General features: G+C 22.8%; 1 protein-coding gene across 1 annotated transcript; it reads left to right on the forward strand.

The window, feature by feature from the left end:
• The first annotated feature begins 1091 nt into the window (after window positions 1-1091).
• On the forward strand, window positions 1092-11117 carry LOC111274274 (uncharacterized). Its single transcript, XM_089755724.1, has 6 exons — window positions 1092-1306; window positions 1481-1557; window positions 1688-1724; window positions 10268-10435; window positions 10677-10798; window positions 10905-11117. The coding sequence occupies exons 1-6, from the start codon at window positions 1150-1152 to the stop codon at window positions 11115-11117; spliced, it is 774 nt and encodes a 257-aa protein (XP_089611850.1). The 5' UTR covers window positions 1092-1149.
• Window positions 11118-11442: the final 325 nt, after the last annotated feature.

The raw sequence follows: 11442 nt of genomic DNA on the forward strand, positions 1-11442 counted from the left end.
AAATATATGAAATGAGTGTACATAATATATTTTTTAAATTCTTATCTACTTTATTACTTATTTGATTAAAAAAATATTACGTATGTAAATTTTTTTCGATTCATAATTTCCAAAACACTAATTTTAATAACATACCCAGTGATTCAAACATCAATAGGCAAATGAGTGTATATGATATTATTAGTGTAAAAATGGTATGTTATTATATATGAAACCGTCTATGATTTGGTCTTGAAGGGAAGAAAAATAAAGTGACGATGGCTGGAATAAAGGGAACTATCTTGTTTTGAGGAATGGCCGGGGGAGGTTTTGATTAAACATGTTTCTTGTAGGAAGTGCAAATGATTAGGTCATGCCATGCTTCACTTCGGGCGCTTTTTCAATGTTCAGGTCTTTGTTTGTTTTGTAGTGAACCTTTTTTTTTTTTTTATTTCTTTTGTTATAACGTTTTTAGCTTGGTTAATTTTCTTTGCAACTCTTAACTGTTAAATTTTGTAGATATTCCTATAATAATGAAATAGTTAACAAAATTTGAGATTGGTAAAATTTCTTTATAAAAGTTTTACTTGGAACAAAGATTAATTGCTTCTAAGAATCATACTCTCCTATAATAATTAATGAACTGAGGCTTAATTTGGCTATAACTCAAGTCAGCAGTTGCAATTGTTTTATTCAGCTGAAAAAAGAAAGAAAAAGAAGGAATGAATGTCAGGGGATGCATCGCTCAAAGAATGTCTTGAAACCATGATATTATCATCTCCGGTAGAAATGTTTTAACCTTTTAACCTTTTAACCTTTGGGTTTGGGTTTTAGTTTTTCACCCATTCAACTTTCAATCTGAGTCTGGAATTCCGTGTCTAATTTTTCCTTTTTCTAATGGAGCCTTCAATAGACAAAACTGATCTTAAAGAGTGTGAGAAAAGCTGCAGAAGAAGACAAATTCTATGCAACAGAGTGACTCTTACTAGTATTTATTCTCCTTTTGTTTCACCGAAGACCACCTTTTTTTCTCTTATTTAGTCTCTCCAGTCTATGCAAATAAGTAGAGTTGATGGAGATAGTTAGTTGCCTTAAGGGGTCTCCATCTTCTTCTTCTTCTCTCGACAACAGTGGAAGGAGTATTTAATTTATTCACAGTCGTCATCAAGTATGAGAGTTACAAGGCAACGAATGGATGGGAATCTACCTGAAATAAGCTTGAAACGGCCAAGGCCTTATGTCAGATCAAAAATGCCTCGGCTAAGATGGACTCCTGATCTTCACCAATGTTTTGTGCATGCAGTTGAGCACTTAGGTGGAGAAGACAGTAAGCCATCTTCCAATATTTAGATCACCTCAATCAACCCTTTCAAGTCATATCCCTTTTCATTTTCATTCATTAAACTGTTTTTCTTTAAGATTAAAATCATGATCATGACATGTTAATTTGATCATATAGCAAAGTTTAGTAATATTATGGTTTTGAACTATAAACATATAGGAGCTACCCCGAAGATGGTTTTGCAGATAATGGATGTGAAGGGACTTACAATCTCTCATGTAAAGAGTCATCTTCAGGTATGATATATCAAACTACTGCAAAAACATTATATTTGTTGAGAAATTCTCTTTGTTAATTAGTATTTTCCAATGGTGACCTTCTAATCTTTGGTGACTGGTGAGTGTTTCAAAAACCTTTTATGGACAGATGTACAGAAGCACTAAGCATGAGCAGGTGATACAAGGTATACATGACAATCTGTTATTAATGCATGCTCTTATTAATCTCCAAAATTCATGACATATATGTATATATAAGGATCTTCCTGGTGTAAAATTGATTTTGTTTTCCAACCGAAATAAATTTTAAGTGGGAATTGACTGAATAAAAATTCCTGTTGCCATTGATTTAAATCACACTTCATATCTTCAGTGAGCAATGCCTTACCGGAAAATCAAAGAACTGGAAAATTTATACTGCATCTATGCTTAGCCTTTAATTTAAGCTAATTGTTGATTTAACAAGCCTGAAACAGATTTAGAACAAAACAAAAGGAAACGAAAAGGTTGTCTTATTTTGGAGTACAATCTTAATGGCTAGCACGAGGAAATGGGTGCTCATGATTATGAAATAAAAAAGTCATATGTTTTAATTAAGTACCAGCAATGAATTAATAATTTTAAATTATGTTGTCGATCTATTGATAATAATTAAAATTTAAATTTTGATAATTTTAAATACCAAAATTTTTTTTTAAACAAGTCAAGATAATAATATCATAAAACTTTAACTAAAAAATTATATTATTACATTTGATTGTGCATCACTATATATATGAAGAAATTCTTAGTCTATATAATGTAACAATATTACCACAACGCCTTGAGGATTATCTCATGTAATAAATCTTCTAACTCCAGTTGCCAATATCTCGTTTGTAACGTTGTAGAACTTTCTTTTGGGTTAAATATAAATATAATCTCGATATCATAATTTTTTGTCAGTTTAATACTTGAACTTTTATTTCATTATTCACTTTTGTTAAATGACATAAACATTTAATAAAATATTGATGTATGTTGAAAAAAATCTAGTTAACGTCACATTATTAATTGTAAAATCAACATTAAAAATTTTTTTCAAAATTCTAAAAAATTAAAAAAAAAAAATGAAAACTTAAAATTTTCAAAAAAATCTCAAAATTTTAATAAAAATAAAAATTTCTCACCAAAAAAATTCAAAAAATAAAAAATCTAAAATTTTTTGAAAAGTTTTGAACATTAAAAAAATCTAATTTTTTATTAAAAAAAACTGAAAATTTATAAAAAGAATTCTTATAAACTTTCAAAATTTTATAAAATTTTAAAATATTTGAAATATTCAATAAAAATTATAAAAATATAAAAAATTTTGGAAAAATAAAAAAAACTAAAAAATTCATAAAAATTTAAAAATTAAAATTGTCAGATAAAAAAAAGAAAAATTTTCATAATTTTAACAAAAATGTTTTCGCTATTTTTAAAAAAATTTTAGATTCTTTCAAAAGAATTTATATTTTTATATTTTCAATTTTTTAACTTCTAGTGAATCTTTTTTTTTTTAATTTTAAGAAAATTTAATTTTATTAAACTTTTCATTTTTATGAATTTTTCAAAATTTTTTGAAATTTTTAGTAAAATTTTGAGATTTTTTAAAATTTTTTAATTTTCAAAATTTTTTAAAAATTTTTAAAAATTTCAGTTTTTAATTTTTATAATTTTTTAAAAAATATTTCAGATTTTTTGAAAAAATTTTAAAATTATTTTAGAAATTTTTTTGAATTTTTGTGAATTTTTTAAAAAATGTTTAATGCTGATAAGGTAATTAATGATGTGTCATTGATCAAATTTTTTAATATGTGTCAATATTTTATTAGATTTTCATATTATATCAATAAGTTGACTAACAACATTAGTTTCATGTACCAAATGAATGACAGAATAAAAGTTAGAGTATCAAATTGAAAATTTTATTTTTTTAAATATCAAACTCACAAAAAATATATAATATATGAACATTTTTATATTTAATCCTTTTCTTTTTAATGTATATTATAATTAGTATATCATTTATCTATCTATCTCTATATATAAAAGTATAAACTCCAAAAATATTAAAAATAATCAACAAAAGTACCCTTAATGAAATTTTTAATTTCAAATAAAAAATATTAAAAATGATTGACTACAATATTCTTAATATATATATATATATGAATTTTAATTTAAATAATTTTTTTATCATTAAACCTCTTTTATTACATTAGACTCCTATTGAATACAAAATATGATTTTCACGATTAAGAATTATTATAAAAAATTATCTATTTTAGAATTAAACAAGTACTTATATTTATATAAACAAGAAACGCTAACACCTCCTACATTCTGTAGGATGCTAACTTGTGATACAGTTTGCGACTTCTCAGCTGTATATTTTCCTTTTCATCTTCCATTCATTTTTAAATTTTCAATCCTTTCAATTTTAATAATATCATATATATCATTTTTTAATAATGTTGACTTTTAATCTATTAAACGTACAAATATTGTAATGATATCGAATGTGAATTCATTATTGTTTCTTTTAGCACAAATTTCATTAAATACTTTGAACAACTTCAATTGAATTTTTTATCTGTAAAATTAAATAATTTAAAGGGTTATATACTAGTAGTTCAGGTTTAAGTCCTGCCAAATTACCATCAAAATTATTTATTAGTGAAACTCTAGTGATTTAATTTTCTCTAAACTTTTATGTTAATATGCGTATATATAATTAATTTTTATCTCAAAATTATTGAATCTTTCTCAATTGTATTAAATTGTTTGCTTTTTTTGTCATCCAAGTAGCTAAATGACCTAGTTTAAATTATTTTAAGCAAAGAATTAGCAAGTGAAGAAAGATTAATTATTCTAGGTGAATTCTTTGAAGGTGAGATAAAATTTATTTGAACAATATTTTAAATGTGCTTATACCAAAATTATATTCATTTATGAAAATTTATATTGTCAATACTTTAAAAAAAATTATTGTAAATTATATAAGAGTTACACAACAAGTTTGTCATTTTGAGGATTAGAATTTCCTTAAAATGAAAATATGACAACATACCAAGGTTAGGAATTTATTTTATTTATTTTAATTTTTAAAATTATATTTTTAATATTTATATGTAATAAAAAATTATTTGCAATGGTTCTTTCAAATAACAAAAAAAATTAAGCATTTAATTAGTAGGACATACAATTACATTCAATCGATAAAGCAGTAATGGAGGATAATCTTAAGCCAAAAAAAATGAAAGATTGACTGGTTATGCATAATTTTATCTTTTTTATATGAAAAATAAGATTAATGTTTTATGATATTTTAATAAAAAATATATAAATATATTATTTTGAATTTCTTTAGGATTAATATGAAACTTATTTGTTATGATAAACATTGTATACTTATTTGTTTTTTCCATTATATCGGTCGAAAAATATTCACTGTTGTAACTACTATGGCGGAAAAAATTCCAATACGAGCCTCTTTCATTTTATTGTCAAACCAATCAAGTTAGCTATCACTTCTGTTCCAGAACAATTATATATATATATATATGTTACATCTCAAACTGAAAAAGTTATTGAATTTTGAAAATACAATGGATTTTCTAATAATATGTTTTAATTCATATCTTTTGGAGCTAGGTTTGATAAAGATCTTGCATCAAAATTAAAATAAAATTTAACTTAAATGGTTTTTCTTTTTAATTAGACTCATCTTATGATGCAAAATATAATTTTCAAATCACATAAAAATACAAATAGAATGATATCAAAACTTGCAAGTGTATATAGCAATAAAACAATTACATGAAGTTTGTTTCTTTATTGTTGTGAAAGTAGTTGCACAGTCTAGTTTATATTTATATTAATAAATAAATTCATAAAGATAATCATAATTAAGTCATTTGAGAATATATATATATTTTTTATATTTTTGCTTTTCAATTTTTTTAATTGATTAGCTAACTATATACGTATGTTAATAATTTTACTATTTGTATGTTTTACGAGTTAATTATTCGATCATTGATAACATAATTAAATTCTTTTAATCTCTTAAAATAATTATTTAATAGTTATCATTCTTATAGTTTAATCTAACCTCTATAATTAATTTTTTTATATTTTTCTTTTGAAATTTATAATTATTATTCCCACGAATAAAAACAAATATAAAATCAAATGTAAATCAATTGCAAACTCTTCACAAATAATTAGCCCTATGTGATTTATTGAACACTTCAATTAGACTTACAATATGTAGAATTAAATGATTTAAGAGGTGGTAGGCTACTCTTAGCTCAAGACCAAATTATTATAAGAATTTTTTACCTTGATTAATTTTTATATCAAGATGATTTAATCTTTCTCAATTGTATTAAACTACTCGCTTTTTTTATTATCCAGGTAGTTAAACGTACTAACGTGAGTTATTCTAAGTAGAGAATTATCAAGTGGAGTAAGATTAATTGTTTTTGGTGAATTCATTTAAAGTGTGACTAAATTCATTAAAATTATCTTTGAATGTGTTTATGCCATGAAAATTTATGTTATTAATACTAAATATGAAATTATTATAAATTATATAGGTGTTATATGATGAGCTTATTATTCTAAGAATTGGAATTTCCTTTAAAAAAACATGACAAGTAACAAAGTTATGAAATTATTTTTTTAATTTTAATGTTTAAAATTATGTATTTTAAAATTTTATATAATAAAATTTATGTATAAGAAAATTTTCAAATAAAAGAAAAATTAAGCTTTCAATTGGTGGAATTTATAATAACATTTAATTGATGGAAACACCGATGAAAAATTATCCTAAGTAAAAATAAGAAGAAAGATTAATTGGTTGTGCATAATTTTATTTTCTCCATATGACAAATAAGGTTAATGCTATATGATATTTAAATGAATAATATACAAATATATTGATTTTAAATTTTTTAGAATTAATATGATACTCTTTTATTAGGAGAAACGTTGCATGCTCATTTATTTCTCCATTATATCAATTGAAAAAATTCACTGTTATATCAAAATTTTTAAAGTTACCATATTATGTAATATTTGTTCCAAAGTATTAAAATTCATTAAATTAATTATCACAATTGCATTGAATAAAAAAATATTATCATAAATTATAAATTAGCTAAACTTAAAAGTTATTTATTAGCATTCATTAGCCAAATTGATTTGATAAATCTTTATTTAATTTTTTATTTAGTATTTTAATTATTTTGAATTTTAACTTTTCATAATTTCTAGTATGGTTTTAGAGTTAAGGTCAGCAATCAAGTATGTAGAGTTAAGTTTTATTATTTACTTCTATTCATAAAATACTAAATTATTTAGTACTTATGCACCTTAGCAAGTTTGACTCAATCAATGGTGCATGCTTTTTTTTTTAAAAAAAAGTTAGATTCAAATCATCCTACATCTAAAGAACAAATAGGTATACTTAATTACTTATAATTAATTTTAGTTTAGAAATATTATTAAATTATCACAAAAAATGAAAAAAAAATTATATTCTAATTGTGTTAATATTTTAATTCAAATTTTGGTTATGTTTAATTATTTCAGATTTTAAATAACAACTAAGTTGTTTACTTTTTAAAATAAATTGAAACTAAGTTAAGTTAGTTTATTTTTAGAATTATGTGTATTATATTAATTTTTAATTAAATTAAAATTTAAAATGAATAAAATTTTATGTATATTCAATTTAAATTTTGAATTATTTCAAGTTTGAATTAATTAATCATATTATTTTTAGTTATATTTTTATGATATCGATAATAAATTTCAAAATAAAATAAAAACATAACATAATAAAAATTTAAGTGCAAAAGTTACAGAAATAATAATGATAATTCTAGAAGAAAATTCTTATGCCCAAGTCTTGCATAGATTAAATGATATATCTTCTTTTGAGAATTTTGGAATTCAATTACAAAAATGTTAATTTAGATAAATGAATTTATAGTTATTCATTTACTGATAAGTTATTGCTATATTGGTGTAGAGAAAAAGCTTAAATATTTTATTTGAAATAAATATCATAATTCATACTTATTCAGTAAAACAACATAGAATTAATATAATAACTTAATAGTAAATCAATTATGATATAGTTGTAGATGCATAAAAATAAAGTAGTAAATTAAGGACAATTTATTAAAAAAATAAGTGTTAACTTAATAGTTAATTATTGATAATTTAGTAATAAATCAATAATAACTTAATAGTAAATTAGTGATAATTTAATAGTAAATCAGTTTTGATTTAATAGTAATTAATTGATATAGTAGTAAATCATAAATAACTTAAGGGTAAATTAATGTTAACTTAGTAATAAATAATTGATAATTTAGTTTTTAATTATTGAAAACTTAAAAGTAAATCATTATAATTTAGTAGTAAATTATTGATAACTTAATAATTAATCAATGATAGCTTAATAGTAAATCATAGATAATTTAATATAAATTACTGATAATTTGACAATGAGTCATGGATAATTTAATAGCAAATTAATTATTGATAACTTAGTAGTAAATTGATAATTTAATAGTAAATCACTAATAGTATAGTAGTAAATTAATAATAACTTAATTATAACTTATTAATAATTTAGTAAAAAATTAGTTAATCATTAATAAATTTCTGGTATATCATCAATAAATTAGTAGTAAATCAGTTATAATTTTAGAAAAAATCATCAATAACTTAGTAATAAATTATCAACAATGGTAAATCATTCATAATTTAATGGTCAATCATTCATAAATTAGTAGTAAATTATTGATAACATAGTAGTTTTATCACATAATATAATAGTAAATCAATGATAACTTAATTGTCAATTATTGATAATTTTTTATACTTGAAGTTACCAAGAATTGAACCTTGGTTTCTCCTAAAAACGAAGGTGGAACTTTAATCTTGAGGATTAGGATAAAGCCTATCATTAACCTATTTAATAAAAAATTAATAAAGTAATAATTTTATTATATAACAATAAAATTATCTCGTATATTGTTAATGGACATTTTAAAATTCATATTTTATAGTTGTAAATACAAAACAATATATTAGTAAATCAAGCATAGTTTAATAAAAAAATAAGTGATAGCTTAGTAGTTAATCGTTGATACTTGGTAATAAATCAATAACAACTTAATAGTAAATTAGTGATAACTTTATAGTAAATCAATTTTAGTTTAATAGTAATTAATTGATAAACTTAATAGTAAATCACAAATAACTTAGTAATAAATCAATGATAATTTAGGAGTTAATCATTAAAACTTAAAAGTAACTTAACAATAAATCATTGATAAGTTAATAGTTAGCCAGTGTAAACTTAACAATAAATCATAGATAAGTTAATATAAATTAGTAGTGAATCATGAATAATTTAGTAATAATTTTGTGATAATTTTGTAGTAAATAATAAAAAATTAAGTGGTAAATAAATAATAATATAGTAGTAAATTCATAATAACATAATAGTAAATGATTGATAATTTAATAGTAAATTGATAAGTTAATAGTTAATCAGTGAAAACTTAACAATAAATCATAGATAAGTTAATATAAATTAGTAGTGAATCATAAATAATTTAGTAATAAATTTGTGATAATTTTGTAGTAAATAAATAATAATATAGTAGTAAATTCATAATAACATAATAGTAAATAATTGATAATTTAATAATAAATTATTAATAACTTATCAATAAATCACTAATAATTATTTATAAATTAGTGATAATTTACTTGTAAATTAGTGATAAATTTGTAGTAAATTAGCTTATAATTAATAACTTTATACCAAATTATTTATAAATTAATAGTAAATCAATAATAATTTAATAGTAAATTATTAATAATTTAATAATAAATCATTAATAAATTAATAATAAATCCCTGATAACATGATAGTAAATCAATAATAAATTAATTATCAATCATTGACAATTTTTTTATACTTTAAGTTGTCAAGGATTGAATCTTGGTTATTATGAGAAATGAAGTTTGAACTTTCATCTTGAGAGGTTAGGATGTACCACAAACTTATTCAATAAAAAATTAATAAAAAAATTTTAAATTTGAATGAAGCATTAATAATCTTATTATATAAAAAGAAAATTATTTTATATTAGAATAGGAGCCACCCTTTGTCGTGGGAATTTATTATTAAATATATGATAACATAAATTTTATTAATGATTACAAAAATTATATCATAAATTATCAAAATTATATGAAAAGTTACTAAATTACATCAAGAAATTACCAAAATTTTATCAAATATTATCAAAATTGTATTAATAATTATAAAAATTATATTATAAGTTACTAAACTAATAACGAAGGTTACCAAAATTTTTATAAAAATTTTCAAACTCTTAACAAAGGCTATCGAAACATATCAAATGCTATCCAAATCAAAGTTATATAAAAAATTATCAAATTTAATTTATATTATACTAAAATCAAAATTAAATTATTAGTATTTATCTTTATTATCAAATATCTAAAAAATATTTATTAAATTATAATTTTTAGAGACAAAAATTATACGTACGTCATGCACTTGTCAAAAACTAATAGTTTGAAATTAAGGTTAAATCCTTACTAATGCTCGATGCCATGCACATATGTTTGGTTCTGTATACAGAAGCAGCCATTGCAGCAAAGAGAAATGCAAGGGTATCGGATCCGATGATCAACTGCCAACAAAATCATCAGCTTAAGTATATGGGACCCCTTAATCGTAATTCCTTCCAAAATCTAGGCTTCGGAATCCAAGGGATGGCTTCAAATACCATCCTTCATGCACACCGGTACATATCCAGTGTTGCTATAATATTTGCTCGTTCTACAGTATTATTAATTGTGTTAGAATATCAATTAATGTGAAATTAATAAATTCATAAAATTATAATATGTAGAGTAGTATAATAATAACAATAAGAGCTAAACGTAGTTCTTAGATAGAAGCCAAGCATATAACTGAGAAAAACGAGAGTATTTCCTTTCTTGTATAAAAAATAAGTTTTGTTATTCCTTCCTACCCAATATCTGCAGGAATGGAAACAAAGTGAGTAACAAGTTGTCATACGTAGAAATCACAAATAAAGGATCTGACCAGCAGAGATCAAACTCATATATCATCTTCAAGGATCTACTCAAAAGTTGCATTACCCCAGTAATGATCGCTCTTTCTCTGTTTATAAGACACCAAAAACTTAATTTCTTTATAATGCAAATTGATCTAATTAGAGTTTTGTTATGCCTTCATGTTGATCTTACAGGAAAGCAATGAACAAGGGCTAAATGGTGGTGTAGGTTGGAAGTGCAACCATCAAAGATTGATTGACATAGCTGATCATCAGGCAACTGAGAGAATATCTGATTGTTCAATTTGCCTATCGCTGAATTCAAAAGTTTCCCAGCCAATGTTAGGGCTGAGCCAAGCTGAGATCCTAGGTGTAAATGATGTCTCTCTAGAACTCACTCTTGCTTAAAATTATGCGCATAAAGTACATAACCAGTATGGAATACCAAAAAGCTTTTCTTTTTTACACTGGTATATTGGGTAGATTTCTAAAGAGGCGACGTATGCTAACCAACCCCACAAGACAACCCTTAACATTATTGCTACGTCGATCTCCAATTATGACGAACGGTCACCAAAGGGTCATTGCATAGGGTGATTATCCAGGCTTGATTCACGTGTGCCAGTTGCCCTGTGGCTTGGCGACACTACAAAACGAGGGAGGGGGACCGCTGTTCTTAAGCGGGAACCTTTTTGTTGTCTGTACGTAATTTCAACATTTGGGTCATTGATTC

Source organism: Durio zibethinus, chromosome 26 (assembly GCF_047325235.1).
Source record: "Durio zibethinus cultivar Kanyao isolate XHJ-2024 chromosome 26, ASM4732523v1, whole genome shotgun sequence".
In the NCBI taxonomy this organism is placed as follows: Eukaryota; Viridiplantae; Streptophyta; class Magnoliopsida; order Malvales; family Malvaceae; genus Durio; species Durio zibethinus.

Excerpts from the sequence above, each read along its gene's own strand:
- LOC111274274 (XM_089755724.1), top strand. The coding sequence starts at position 1,150 with ATGAGAGTTACAAGGCAACGAATGGATGGGAATCTACCTGAAATAAGC. Across the intron at positions 1,558-1,687 it reads ATGTAAAGAGTCATCTTCAG|ATGTACAGAAGCACTAAGCA; the intron begins GTATGATATATC and ends TTTTATGGACAG. Across the intron at positions 10,436-10,676 it reads CATCCTTCATGCACACCGGT|GGAATGGAAACAAAGTGAGT; the intron begins ACATATCCAGTG and ends CCAATATCTGCA.